General features: G+C 37.9%; 1 protein-coding gene across 3 annotated transcripts in view; it reads right to left on the minus strand.

Moving 5' to 3' along the window:
* Positions 1–16149, minus strand: part of enc2 (ectodermal-neural cortex 2) — a 31237-nt gene that overhangs the window by 7817 nt on the left and 7271 nt on the right. For 2 of the 3 annotated variants that reach the window (XM_077515498.1, XM_077515497.1), the window contains exons 3-9: positions 14872–14977; positions 14203–14448; positions 13302–13391; positions 11665–11811; positions 11360–11523; positions 11088–11235; positions 2935–3131 (exon numbers count right to left, since the gene is read on the minus strand). In XM_077515498.1, the coding sequence (XP_077371624.1) occupies positions 2935–3131; positions 11088–11235; positions 11360–11523; positions 11665–11811; positions 13302–13391; positions 14203–14448; positions 14872–14977 (1098 nt within the window). The remainder of the gene's footprint in view (positions 1–2934; positions 3132–11087; positions 11236–11359; positions 11524–11664; positions 11812–13301; positions 13392–14202; positions 14449–14871; positions 14978–16149) is intronic. The other variant, XM_077515499.1, reaches the window with a different exon arrangement.

The following is a 16149-nucleotide window of genomic DNA, read 5'->3' on the forward strand; positions in this document are numbered from 1 at the left end:
ATAACATCCTACAGGGTGCTTATACGTTTTGCTCAGTGAAGGCAATAATTGTTTCCTCTAGAGGTGTCTTCATTTCAGTTTGAAGAGTTCCACAACTTGTAGTAGGATAAAGCAGCCATCCAGCCATTATCTGAACCGCTTATCCTCACGAAGATAAGAAGTCTTCGGGCAATAGGCGGGATACACCCTGAACTGATTGCCAGTCAATCACAGGGTACACATGCATATTTATATTTGTCTTATTCCTTGTCAGTTGGTCGAAACTAGAGATAGACCGATATGCTTTTTTCAGGGCCGATACCGATTCCGATTATCGGTAGTCAAGGAGGCAGATAACCGATATTTGAAGCCGATATTCATTTGCAGTAAAAGTTAAAATGTTGGCACCAAATTTTTGAATAATGCAAACCCTAACAGTTCTTTACAATGGATTCTCACACTGCACTTTTCATTTTACATCCTTCTATCTGCAATAAGACGTTGGTGGCGGGGGGAGTTAAATGTGGGGCCAATGTGACATTACCTTTTATAGCATTTGGGATACTTGTAGTTTTATTCTATAAATGTTATATTTTTATATTTTGAAGTAATAGGAGGAACCCTGTCATTCAAAATGTGCATCAGCTGTGGCATTACTTATTACTACAGCAAAAAAAATAAAAAAATTCCATGAGAAAAACTATTCATCCCTGAACACCATACAGTTCTTGTTGACCTTATTATGATTATTGTTATTGTTACCATATAGACAGTTTTGATAAGCTGAGGATCTTAAATCGAGAACAGCAATATCATGCTACTCCTCTCTACAAGAGAACTGTCAAAAGACACTTCATCATGTAGTTTACTGCCACTTAGGATGCCCCAATCAACGCAGAAAAAGGTAGAGTAAAATAACTTGGTTATAATAATAGTAAGAATAACTTGGTTAAACAGACATTGTTGCGGTGGACCGCTGCCAGTTTCTGCTGTTTAATGTGTTTTACACTTATAGACACGTGTGTGTATATGGGCACACTATTCTCTCACTACTGTACTGTACTGTATCACTTAATGGCACAGATGTACTTGTCTAAATAATAACTGGGCTGCAACATTGCTAATTCACATTAACAAGCACTATCTTAGCTGTCCACATGAATAGTTACTAACACACGAGAAAGTTATACAACACACCAAACATGAGCTCATTATTCAAAGTATGATGCACGTAACGAAATTACATCACTGAACATTAATTGCAGCCGTGTACGGCCGTAGATGTTACATATTAGTGGCATCCATTGAGAGGATAATGTCCCAACTGACGGCAGACATGACGTGAAAAGAGAGACAAAACGAGCAAATAAGCACACTATACTTTAGTGCACTTCTCTACTAATGCCAAACATATGGAAGTGAACACGTTCGTGTAGTTAAACGGTGTTTGAGACACTTAATTTGTTACGGAGCGGACTTTAACGAGGTGCACAACGAGCTGTCAATCAAATCGACGTCGAAGCTTAAGGCACACAATGGCAAACCAGTGCGACAAATAAACACAATATAAAGTAACTAAACGCTATTTAGTGTCACTGTGGCATCTAACTGCATAATAACCGCTATGCAACAAGTAGTGGACGTGACCCAGAATGCAATGTGTGCGTCACGAGAAATATAAATATAATAATAATAATATAATATAATGTAAATATAATGACATTACTCTACTCTTAACATGGAACTAGACAATATAATAATGACAACTGTTAATATTTGGAACCTTTCTAACAAACATTATTTACTTAATTAAGTGAAAATGTGTGTGATTCCCTCCCCGAGTAGTTCAAGTAGCGAATTAGCTACTGGGTGTTAGCCTCCATGCTAAGCTGAACACACCACTGTTAGCTAGCGGGGATTCAATGCAAGGCAATGCAGCTCCATTCATATAGTGCATTTAATACACAACATAATTCAATGTGTTTAGCTTATCATGGTGAAAAGTTCAGCGGAGTCTCTTCTCTTTTAACTTACCTTCGAAGCATGTGTCTCGCGTTGTGGGTGCGTGTGTGACCGGCTACTGTGATACACGGCATACACTACTGATTGGTTCTGGCTCTTGCACGGCTAACCAATCAAATGCTGCTATGGGCGTTACGTTGCTGGAGTTGGACTCCATAACAGACAGAGACGCTCTGGGCTGCATTCGAAGCGAAAAGACGGAGTTTTAAATGGATCGCTCATATCGGCCGTCAGATTAATAAAACAGACCGATACCGATATGTACCAATATGTCAAATATCGGCCCCGATTATCGGCCCGGCCGATTATCGGTCTATCTCTAGTCGAAACTCATAAAAGCACAGCCATGAACCTACTGCATTGTTATATCACGTGATAAAATGCTCACTAATCAAGTCAAGTTGCATAAAGGCATAATGCCTATTTGATTTTTAATTATTATGGCCTTGTGTTTTTGATACAGGATATGCTAATTTTAAATGTATATTTTTGTTCGAAAATGGCGCATGGAAAATGTTACTGGACAAAAAAATAGTTTGCTGCAGTGCACAATGTCTCTCCATTTATAATAATACTTGCTCTTCATTCAAGCAAAAAAATATATTATGTAAATATTTGATTATCCAATAGAATTTTCAGTAGGATACTTGAATACTGAAATATTAAATAACTGTAGCACTACACCTAACTCATTATACTGTCATGGATTAACCTAATAAAAAGGGTTCCTCAAAATAACAATGTTGCTCCTCAATTAAGTTATTGAACAGCAGTAATGTTACACAAAAATATATATATTTCGAGCCTTAAAAATGACTTAGTGAACGAAACATATTTTCACAGTCTGTACATTACATCCAATTACAGCTCCTCTCCCACTCGTGGGTAAAACAGTGTGCACCAATATCCTCCAATGCATTTATTATGACAGACCTTGCTATTAGCATGGGTGCTCCTTTCGACCATTCTTCATGAACTGTGTCATAGATCCAGACGTCTTTTGACACTCCATTTTCTGACCCTCTTCCTCCTGTCACATAAACCTTACAGCCAATGGCACACGCACTGAATTCTTTTCTCGGGCTGGGAAGGTCTGCCTTTGGTATGATCTCCTTGGCTTTGTGGTCGACCTTAATATGGATGAATCAAGAAAGACAATCAGAATCATAAACAACAAAATAAGGATGCAATTGCCTATGCAATTTTTGGTCCACTACTGATATTTGCAAGTAAAACAATTCATTCAGACTGGTCTGGTTTTGAATGTGGCAGCTCTATGGCTGATATATACATATATACATATAATTTAAATTATACAAATGGTGCAACGTGTTGTCTTTGATGCATGACCAATGTACAGTAACGGACTGGTGATCATTGAGGATGGATGGATTTAACAGGGATGAAATCAATTTAGGCAATTACAATGATAAGTACTGTATGATTCAACATGAATATTTAGCCATAAATTAACTATGAAATGAAAACAGCTATGGATATGGTGGTGCCTTAAAGGGATATTTGACTCATTGAGCCAGTTTCAGCAATAAAAAGTTAATATCTTGTCCATAACTAATTATTTTTCATGTAACTTAATAATACATTTTCCACTTGTGTCGACTGGAGATGACATCACCTGTGCTGAGGAAATACCGTAGGTAACAACCAATCACGGCACACCTGTTTTCTGGGTTTGGTCAGCAAACTGAAGGTGAAATTGCATCGCATCACATACAGATCTGTGGAGAACTTTGAAGTCTTTCAGGGAGGAGGACGCTTCATCATCTGAGCATGGGGAAGAGTCTGATGAAGAGGATCATGCTGACGGTTTATGTCATCTTCAGTCGACAGCAAGTGGTAAAGTTAGTTTTTAAAGGTGTTAATAATGGTTCATGAAAAATACTGACATTATCACATTTGCCTAATTATAGACATACTGTTGAATATGGCTCAATGAGTCAAGTATCCATTTAAGATACGATTGACCCGACTCATTAGTTTTTCGGTATATGAGCCATCATTCTGTGGCCATTTTGCTTTGACTTGCAAGAGCAAGTTTGAGATACAAGCACTGTATGGCAACTTACTTCACATTAAGCAGCAAATAGTGAAATAATAATCAAAAAAAAAAAAAAAAGACTTCAACCTGTTTTATGCCACCAGTTAAAGAGAATTACTTAAAACAGCCAAACAATTTTGTCTTAAGAATGTCAGGTAGCTTAATGCTAACATATAATGGAAAAAGCTATTGACTACGAGCTATCGCGAGATGCTGTGACTATCGCGAGACCGGTAGCGAGACTGGGAAAATTTAACATGGCGGCGTCCTGCTGCTAAAATAGAATTAGCTTTATATTTCTAATTAAACCCGAATTTAACGATTAGATAAATTCGATTTTTTTCTTTTCTAAGAAAGATCGGAAATATTATCCAGTGTGTACGACCTCGAACGCTTTATTGACGATTATTTTTATAGCTGCGCGATGGATGATCTGGCGGCTAGTCGTGATAATCCTTCGAAAAAAAGGTAAAATGACTCGTCAACAGATACGGACGATTTAGTAACCGCCGACGTATCGGTGAGTATGCTGGATTCCATAAATAAAAAACTTGACGTCCTCTGTCTTATCCGCGAGGACGTCCAAGAATTAAAGGCAAGTTTGGAATTCTTTAGCCAACAGGTAAGCGATCTCCAACGAGATAATTCCGAGCTACGCTCCTCTCTCGTCGCTGTCACAGCCGAGTTGGAGACGATTAAAAAGGAAAATAAATGCTAAAGGAAACGGTCTTAGATGTTCAATCCCGTAGTATGCGGGAAAATCTAATATTTTCAGGTATATCCGAAAATACCCCAGATAATCCAGAGGGCGAGATAAAAAAATTTATTACATTATCGCTAAAGATCCCTCAGGAGACGGTAAATAATATCTCTTTTCACCGTGTACACCGGCTCGGAGCTCGTAAGGGCAATAAGCCCCGTCCTATTATTGCTAAGTTCGAACATTTTAAACATAAATAATTGGTAAAAAGTAAAGGACCGGAGCTCAAAGGGACATCTTTCGGGATGAATGATCAATTCCCAAGAGAGATAAACGAGCGGCGAAAAGTACTGTTTCCTATAATGAAACAAAATAGACAGGAGGGTAAACGGACTTCGATGGTCGTTGATAAATTATATATCGACGGCCAGCTATTCCGAAACCCAACCTCGACCCCTTGGCTGTTCTAACTGATAATTGGTAGAGCCGAGTATTGTGTGATTATTTGACGTATGTATATGTATGTATATGTGTATATATGTATATATATGTATATGTATATATATGTGTATGTATATGTATGTATATGTAGGGATAATGGGTTACGAAACTGAGAATATGAATTTACATCATGTATAGGCTATAATAATAATAATAATGATAATAATAATAATGATAATAATAATAATAATAATAATAATAATATAAAAATATATTCTTAAAAAAATAAAAATAATAATAATAATAAAAATAATAATCTCGCTTAGGTCACTATTTACTGGTGTATTGTTATGTTGAATCCCCCACAGATTTCCTTCACACTCACTTCCCCCCTCGTTTCTTCACTATTATACTTATCTACTTGCTATCTCTCTCTTTATATAAATTATATAAATTGCCTAATTACTCTTTTGCTATCCTACAATATGTTAATATTAATAAGCAGCTTATATAGATGTATACATAAGACTGAGTCTATATTGCTTGTATGCAGAAATTAGTTCTGGTCTCCTGGAATGTGTGTGGCGCTCGCTCCCAGGCAAAAAGAATACAAATTTTAGACCATCTCTCAAAATTTGAGGTAGATATTTGTCTCCTACAAGAAACCCACTTACAAAAATCAGAAGAAAAATTATTTATAGATAAAATTTTAGTCAAGTTTACTTTGCCTCCTATAATAGTAGACAAAGAGGTGTCTCTATACTTATACATAAGAATTTATTCTTTACTCTAAATAATATAGTAACAGATTTAGAGGGCCGATATATTATTATCCAGGTAACTATATTTAATAAAGTATATACAATTGGTAATTTATATGCCCCAAATAATGATAACCCGGATTTTGTCCATGAATTTTTCTCTCGGTTACTCGATTTAACACGGTCTTAAACCCGTTAATAGATCGTTCTAATAATACGATATATACAAGGCGATTACGATCCGCTAAAGTAATAGATGAATATATGGAGGATTTTGGCCTCAGCGATGGCTGGAGACTTCAAAACCCAACTAAAAAGGAATTTACTTTCTTCTCTGCGGTGCACCGATCATTCTCAAGAATTGATTTTTTCCTTACAAATAATTCTATTGTTGATAAAACTGCTATAAAAATACATTCTATAATTATAAGTGATCATGCACCAGTCTCTCTCACTCTACAAATTGACTCTACCTTTAAACTTCCCCCGATATGGCGTTTTAACATCTCATTACTGAAAGACGTAGAGTTTGATAAAATTATTAGAAGGGAGTGGGCAGATTTTTTGGAAATAAATGACTCTCCAAATATATCTCCATCTCTTCTCTGGGAAGCAGGGAAAGCGGTAATTAGAGGGAAAATTATATCATATTCAACTTGTAAAAAGAAACAGGATCAAAAATTTGAAAAATACCTGGAAGATAAAATTAAACAACTAACGGATGAATATGCATTAAACCCAAATAATCAAATATGGATAGAACTACAGAATATAAAAATACAGTTAGATAACATGTTATCTAAAAAGACAGAGTTTATAATACAACAGTTGAGATATAATAATTTTGAACATAATAATAAATCAGGTAAATTCCTGGCAAATCAACTTCAACGGAATCGGGAAAAATCTCTTATAACGGCTATTAAAGATATAAATGGTGAATGCACACAATCACCAGAAGAAATTAACCATATTTTTTATAACTATTATCGAAATATATACTCAGAAATTAATAGACCTAACCCTGAACATATTGAGGTATTCCTAAATAGCTTAAATATACCTCAGTTATCTATTGAACATAAAGATATTCTAGATGCCCCGCTTACTATAGATGAGTTGTATCGTGCTTTAGACAGTATGCCTAATGGCAGAGCACCTGGTCCAGACGGCTATCCGGCTATATTTTTTAAACATTTCTGGTTAATGTTTGCTCCATTATTTCTAAGAGTAGTAACTGAAATTAAAAGTAAGGGTGATATACGTCAAGATATGAATATAGCAGCAATTAAACTTTTATTAAAGCCAGAAAAAGACCCCACCCTCCCGTCAAGTTACCGACCGATATCACTAATTAATACCGATATTAAAATTATCGCTAAGGCCTTGGCATCTCGACTAGAGACAGTAATCTCGACAATTATTCATAGCGATCAAACAGGTTTTATTAAAGGTCGTCATTCTACTAATAATATTAGGAGGCTCTTTAACTTGATTAGTATGTCACAGCGGTATGATAAAAAGGCAGTTGTTATTTCGCTGGATGCAGAAAAAGCCTTCGATAAAGTTAACTGGTCCTTCCTCTTTGCTGTCTTAAATAAATTCGGCTTCGGGGAGTCATTCATTCAATGGGTCTCAATATTATATGATTCTCCTAAAGCTACAGTTACTACTAATGGGATTACATCACAGAGTTTTACTCGACAAAGTGGAACAAGACAAGGGTGCCCAATGTCTCCTTTATTATTTGCTATATTTATTGAGCCGCTTGCATTAGCTATACGTCAGGATAGACGGATCCAAGGAATCCACTCCGGGACAATAGAACATAAAATTAATCTATATGCCGATGATATACTACTCTATTTCGAAGAACCTGCTATCTCGCTAGGGGAAGCATTTAACTTAATAACTAAATTCTCTCACTTATCAGATTACTCTATTAACTGGACAAAATCAACATTATTACCTATCACAGAAAATTCATGGAATCCTACAAGTCAGGATCCACACTACTCCTTTCCTACAGGTAATTTAAAATACTTAGGTGTTAAAATTTCACCAAAGTTAACTGAATTAACTTCTTTAAATTTTTTACCATTATTGGATAGTATCCGTAGTGATCTGGAGCGCTGGAATAATCTTCCGATCTCTTTAATAGGACGGATAGCTACTATAAAAATGAAAGTTTTACCCAAGATTAATTATTTATTTTCAATGATTCCATTTAAACCTACGTCTAACTGGTTCCAACCGCTGGACTCTGCTATCATAAAATTCTATTGGAATAAAAAAAAAGCTAAAATTAGTCTATCCACTCTTCAGGAAAGTAAATCTAAAGGAGGTTTAGAGGCACCAAACTTTGTGTACTATTATATAGCTAATCAACTACAATATCTTGTGCTATGGACACAACCCAACAGAGATACTAACTGTTGGTTGGAATTGGAGCAGAAGGATTGTAATAATCTTAGACTGTTAGATTTACTCTTTATTACAAAATCAATAAAACGACATAATTGTTTTAAAAACCCAATGATAGCCGCCACCCTGACTACCTGGTGGAAGGCATTAGAAATTACAAACTCCCAAATGGCGCCCTGTGGGCTCTCTCCCATTTGGCATAACCCCGACTTTCAACTTAATAATCAGTCGTTCCATTTAAGCTTATGGGAGCAGAAAGGAATTACACACCTTCATCATCTTTTCTCAGATAATAAGTTTATATCGTATACAAACTTGGTCCAGAAATATGAAATAAAAAATGGAAATTTCTTACATTATCTGCAAGTTAAAAATATGGTTAAGAAACAAATCCCAACACTTCAGGATACGCTCCAACTCCCTGTCTTAGCTAAAGATATTATAAAGCTTTCTCCAACAACAATAAAGAAAATATCAAAAATATATGTTATTTTTATACACAAATAAAACGTATTTACCGACTTTAAAATGGGAAAAAGACTTGTCTATAGTTCCGGAACCAGACTTTTGGACCCAAATCTGTGGAAATGTATTTAAAATGACCAAACAGACAAATTTGCAACTTATCCAATATAAGATACTTCATAGAACATATATTACACAATATATGATGAAAAAAATGGGACTCTCTGACTCCGACATTTGTCTCCAGTGCTCACAAAACACTGCCGATACTTATCTTCATGCTTTATGGTCATGTACTCCAGTGCTGCATTTCTGGACTAAAATCTTGGAAAAGCTCGCTGATATATTAAACTGTAGGCTTCCTTTATCTCCAAGATTGTGTTTACTAGGTGACTTAACAATAACTGAGCTACCATGTAAACAATCCCAATCTATATTTATAGCCCTTAGTATTGCTAAAAAAATAATCCTTGTCAATTGGAAAAATAAACAATCTCTAAATATCGACCACTGGTTAAACTTACTAATAAATTATATCTCAATGGAAAAAATCTCTGCCTTAAATAAAAATCAAGTATCAAGATTTAAACAAATATGGTCTATGTACATAGAATATTTTAATCTTAATTTGGCAACTTAATCCTGCCAAGATTCTGCCTGTTAACGAGAGCCACCACATCGTTACAACTTCTGTTTTCGCTGCTTCTGTATTTGGTATTTTGTATCTGATTGTTTTTATTTTTATATAGTCAGGAACCTAGTTGCTGCTAGTGGGCTCGAGCATACCACACTATACGACACTATACTCACTAACTCCTTAAGAGTTATTTCTAGTGGGCACTAAGCATCAACACTTGGTGTTACTGCATGCTAATTAGTCAATTTTCTTGACGCCGTCCCCCGTGGTCGGGCGGGGGTGGTTCTGCCCCCCGTTGTCTGCTCGGTAGCGGTTGCGTCTTGGCCGCTCCCTGGGCCCCCTGTGGGGTACGGTGTTGGGGTGCTTTCCCTGGTGCCCGGGGCGGCGCCGTCCCGGCGCGGTCCGCTGCTCCGTGCCCGTCGGCGCGGTTCGGGGCGGGTGGGCCTCTGGTGTGCCCCGTGGCTCCCTCTCCCCTCCCCCTTCCTCCCCCCCGTCGCCTCTCCCTCCTCGCCTCCTCCCGCCCATCCTCCTCTGCCTCCCGGTCCCTTTTCCCTTGTCGCCCCCCCCCCCCCACCTCCTGCCCTGCAGCCGCCCTTTCGCCTTCTTGTCGTCTTCCCCCCGCTTCCCCCTCCCCCCTTCCCTGTCTGCCCCCCGCCCCCGCCCCCTCCCCCTCCCTCTCCCTGGGCCTGGGGCTCCCTCCCGGCCCGGGCGGGGGTTTGAGGCCTGCCCCACTCCGGTAGAACTCCTGGCGCCCCGGGCGGGCTCCGGTGGCCGGTGGGCTGTCCAGTAGCCCTGCTGCGCTGGCGGTCCGCCTATTGTGGTGCCAGATGGGTGGGGTGGGGGGCGGGTGGGGGTGGGGGGTGCTGGGGGACGGGCGTGCCACCTACACCCGCCGGGTTGGGTGAGGCCCCGCTGGTCGCTCCTCTTACTCACTTCACTAGTTTTGCACTATACACTTTGTAAATATACACATAGGGCAAAAAAAAAAAAAAAAAAAGGAAAAAGCTATTGACATGCGAATGTTAGCATTGATAATCATAGTTTTACAAACCTTTTTTAAGCAATGTATATTTTAACATAAGCAGTGAATAAACAAATAATAAACAGAAAACGCAAAGGCATTTTTTTTTATCCTCGACAAAAAAATGGCTTATATTATACCAGTTTACTCTGATTTATAATATAACATAAAAGTACAAGAAGTAGTTCTAGTCTTCAAATTAATCTGCAAGACTTTTATACGCCGCCTGGTGGCCAAGGCAGACACATCAGAATGAGCAGCCCAATGAAATTAATTGCAGCATTAAATCTTGATGCACAAACTGTTTAATTCTTTACATTCTAATGTTATGAAACAATTCTATAGTTACACCGCGCCAAACTAAGTGCCATTTGGCTTTTTGGGGGGGAGGTTGGAATGCATTAATGGCATTTCCATTCTATTTCCATTTTAATGGAGAAAGATGAAGATGAGTGTTTTCAGTTACGAACCTGGTCACAGGACAAATTAAATTCCTATCTAAAGACAAAACCGTGTTTGATCAAAAAATCCAAGTTGAGCGTTCCGTAAAAGTCAAAGGTGTGTCTATGACAATTTACCTGATATATCTTGTCACACATAAAAGTTTGGCCTCCCAATATCAGCAGCGTGTGCCCTGCCTTGCGTGGTCGAGCACAAGGACTTGTCACAACTCCATCATTTTGAAGAATTCTTTTTTTACACTGCATTGCCTCTTCTACAATGACCCTGTAAACAAGAAACCATTCAACAGGATTTAGGAACAACTATCTTTTTAAATACAAAATTAGGAGAAAACACACAAACAACTGAATCAAGGGTTTAACATAAATAGTAAATCAAGATAAGGTACCTGCTTTTCTTGTCAGCCATTACTAGCTCTTCACATGCAACAGCCTCCAGGAGACATTCAGAGGGGAGAAGAGCCAACCTTATGCCCCCAAGCAGCTCTGGTAAATGGTGACGTCGATTATCCAAGTCACTTCGAACCCATCGCATCACAGAGTTAAACACGACCTACAAATAACATAAGTACAACGGACACACAGTGAGGATAACTTATAAGTAGATTTCATTGGTGTAACACTAGCTAATACAGCCATGCGAGACTCCCTAGATCAACGCTACGATTTAATGAAGTAGGACATAGGAAATTACTCTTTGGAGGACATGGGATACTGGATCTCTCCCTGTACGATCGATGTCAGAGTTTGGTCTGCATTGCACGGCAGTATGTCCAATTCGTTTCCGGTGGGGGTTGGACTCCGCCAAGGCAGCCCTTTTCTCACCGATTCTGCTCATAACCTTTATGGACAGAATTTCTGGATTAAGTCAAAGCGTTCAGGCATTGCATCTCTGCTTTTTCCAGATGATGTGGTGCTGTTGGCTTCATCAAGCCACAATCTCTAATTCTCAATGGAGTATGAGCACTTGGGATGAAATTCAGCACCTCCAAATCTGAGACCATTGTTCTCATCGGAAAAGGTTGGAATGCCTTGTCCAGGTTAGGGATGAGATCCTGACCCAAGTGGAGGATCTTGGACTTAGACTTGACTTTATTGATCCCTTTGGAATGGCTCCCTCTGGGGAATTCACACTTCCAGCAGCATTAAGAACAGATAATAAAATAAAAAATAATTCAGTCAATCAATAAATAAGGTTATTACACCGACCAGAGATTGAATGAATAATAAATGGATAGGCGGCTCGTGCAGCACCTGCAGTGGCGTCGATGCAGACTATCAGTCGGGTCGTAATAAAGACAAGTTAGCGGTTAATCAAGGCTTTTACACTCGCCAATGGCAATCTGTAGGTCGTGACCAAAACAATGGGCCACTCTTCCTCTCTTCAGCATCAAGAGCCTAGCCAGATGGCTCGGGCATCAGATTAGGATGCATCCTGGACACCTGCCTGGTGAGGTGTTCCGGGCACGTCCCACTGGGATGAGGCCCCAGGGATTACCAAGAACACACCGGAGAGTCTATTAGGATGGCCTGGGATTCAGGATTTACCCAGAGGAGTTAGACAAAGTGGGTGGGGAGAGGGAAGACTGGGTTTCCCTGTTAAAGCTTCTGACCCCGCGAATCAGCTCCGGATAAGCGGTAGAAAATGGATGGATGGTTGGCAATGCAGCTGAGTATTCTTGCTATACCTGTATCCCTTTTTGTAATTTGAGTATCCATTCATGTTCAGGACAATGATCATCACATCCTACAAAGCCCAATTCAAGTCAAGTTAGGACACTGTGTAAAAACTAAATGCAATGATTTGCAAATCATTTTAAACATATAATCAATTGATTACATGGCAAAGATAACATATTTCATGTTGAAACTGATAAACTTTGGCCTGCAAGAATGGCATGTTACCACTGTGTTACATCACCTTTCTGTTGAACAACACCTTGTAAGCGTTTGGGAAATGAGGACAAAAATTGTTGAAGCTTTTAAGGTGGAATTCTTTCCCATTCTTGCTTAATATTCAACTTCAGTTGCTGAACAGTTAACGGGGTCTCCATTGTCGTATTTTGCAATCCATAATGCAGCACACGATTTCAGTGGGAGGCAGGTCTGTAGTGCCTGCCAACAGTCTAGTCTAGTACCCCCACGCTCACAAAACCACCCGGTTGTAATAGTTGCAGTAATGTGGCTTGGCATTGTCTTGCTAAAATGAGAAGGGATGTCCCCTGCTAAAACCTGATTTCCCATTGTAGGACTCAAAAATTCTATAATATTGTCATTTTAAGAAAAATTTCTAACATTTAAAAGTAAAACAGTGATAAAACAATCACTTACCTGTTCATCTTCTATCTCCAGCTCATCACTAAGCACAAGCTCCAGCAGCTTTTCTTTAGTCAAACTATAGAAGTCCTCTGACTCTCGTATCTAAAGAACAATTAACATTTCTTAAAACCATGATGCACTTAACATATCAATATCGGCTCATTCAGACATAACAACCAAGCAGAATTTTGCATATAGTTTCGAAAATTACATAAAAACATTCTTGCTGTCTAAAGTAAAATGTTCTGTAGTATATCAGTTAAATTTTGTTGTTGTGAAAAGTCAGTATATCACTTAATTTCATCAGGTCACAAGTTAAAACACAGCTGATGGCTTATAGCAGTGATGAGAAAAAAAAAAATCTTGGCAAAAGTCACATTCAAATATATGTATCTTGGGACAAATATTAATCATGTATTTTTTTTAATTAATTATGATAATGGAATTATAGATCTTTGTAAATACCATTTAAAGTAAAAATGGTAAATGAATAAAATAAATGAATGGGGGAAAAGCTGCATAAATATGCATCAGTAAATGAATCAAATCATTGCCCTCTTGACCGTGATACTTTATGTTAGTGTTAGAAAATTAAACAAAAATAATTTCGTCACATTTTTCACCGGACTAAAACTACACTAGACTAGACTAGAACCCTCATTAATAAACAATAACTGGGACTAAATCAGTATGCATTTTTGTCAACTAATGAAGACGTGACAATCTAAATAAAATATGAATAAAATATCTACTTCACGTTAGACGTTTTTAAAGTAATGCGCTAGCCAAAAAAGTGGCACCCTTAATGTAAATAAATTATTATTTCATTAATTTTAAGTAATAAATCTACTATGCGATTATACAATTATCATACTATTTTTAAAGGATGTGTCAGGAGTGTGCATCTGTTTACCGTTTCATAGTGTAGAAGGCACATCCTCCACGACAGCTCATACAATCTTTTACACTGATGGGCATCTGATAATAGCATCATCCCTAAACAGTTGGAAGAATGAAGGTTTTTTTCTAAAAATTCTGCTGCGGCGTCACGGATGTCATGAAACTGCAACATGTCTCCTGCTTCCAACAATGATTCAGCATTCTCTTCATTTATAATGACTCGAGATGAATAGGCAAAATCCAGCAGAAGCTCCAAGACCTGTAAGAGTGAACAATTAATATTAATGGGCACATTAGACACCCTGGGCCTCATTTCAATGACAAACTTCATGGCCATATGTCTTGGGCAATCCAGTGAAGAGAGGGACACAGCTGTCAACCAATGACATTGTGGTCTATTTATTTGTTATTTTTAAAAGGATCCCCAGTATCTTATCAAAATCAAATGTGATAAATTTGTAATTTTGTTCAGTGTAGATTTTCTGCCCCCAGAATGCCACAAGATGGCACCAAAGCAATAGAATTTTTATTTTAGGGATAGCTTTGGCCTGTAGTGGAGTTTTTTGGCTAATAATGGAGGAGGATATCCTACAGAAGTAAAAATCTGTAAATTTGCAAGTTCATAAATGCCAAACCACAAATTTACCAATAATACTTGTGAATAATACTATAATATTAGTACCTCAGGGTGTATACTGTCTCTGAAATTGACTTCACTGTCCATACTTTCTCGTAGTCCTCCACTGAACATGGCTTCAAAGTAACGGCTGCAAGCTGCCAATACCGCCCTGGAAAATGCAAAGTGTTATGTTAGCCAAGTCCAAAACGTTATAAGCATGGCTAAAGTTGTGCTCACAAGTTTACATACTATAGTAGAATTTGTAAAATAATGACTTTTTGGAGAGGACAGGTCAAGTGAAAAACGTTTTTTAATTTGGGACAATGGTTAGTTCAAGCCATTTCTTATAAATGAGTGGCCCTTTTAAAAACCATAATGACAACCAGAGGTGGGTAGAAGTAACTCATTATATTTATCCATCCCTCCATTTTCTTGACCGCTTATTCCTCACGAGGGTCGCGGGGGTGCTGAAGCCTATCCCAGCTGGCTTCGGGCAGTAGGCGGGGTACACCCTGAACTGGCTGCCAGCCACTCGCATCATTATATTTACTCCGTTACATTTACCCATGTGACCTTTTGGCTACATTGGACTTGTCAAAATAGTTTTAATGCACTTCTTAGTTAAATATTTGTATTAGCCCCCTCAAATATTTTTCTTTTAAACAACTCCCCTAAATTGCGTTATAAAGGTTATAGTAGGGGTGGGCGATATGGTAAAAATGTCATATCACGATTTTTTTAAAATAAATTCACGATCTCGATTTTATCACGATTCTTTTTTTTTTTAATACATATTTTTAGACTAATCTTCACATTTCTGAACATTTTTGTAAAATTGAAAACATATTTAAAATGTATATAAAACCCTAAAAGAAAAAAACAGACATCTTAAGCCAAATAAGCTTTTCTGAACAGGTTTCAATTGAAATTTTTAAACATAAATTGTAATGAACAGCCTCAGTTACTTTAGTTACAGTGCCAACGGTGTATGAACAGTGCTTAACACCACAATAGAAATTTAAAACAAAACAAACAAAAAATGTTTACGACAGCGTTTGCTCGTCCGCGACTCCACGTAGTTTACAATGGTGTTTGTTTAGGTACAGCACTTTGTATACAGCAACGCCTGTTCTTAAAGCGCTTTATAAATAAAGTTGAGTTGAGTTGACCATTAATGGTGGAAAACGTTATGAAATGATTTCCTTGCCTCATAATTCATCATAAAAACCTGGCATTTTAACAGGGTGTGAAGCATGTAAGCTACGGGTGTCCAAACTTTTTCATTTTAGTTAGTTTTTATTTAATTTTCAGGGTGGTTCTGTTAGTTTTTATTAGTTTAGT

This window comes from Festucalex cinctus, chromosome 3, assembly GCF_051991245.1.
Source record: "Festucalex cinctus isolate MCC-2025b chromosome 3, RoL_Fcin_1.0, whole genome shotgun sequence".
In the NCBI taxonomy this organism is placed as follows: Eukaryota; Metazoa; Chordata; class Actinopteri; order Syngnathiformes; family Syngnathidae; genus Festucalex; species Festucalex cinctus.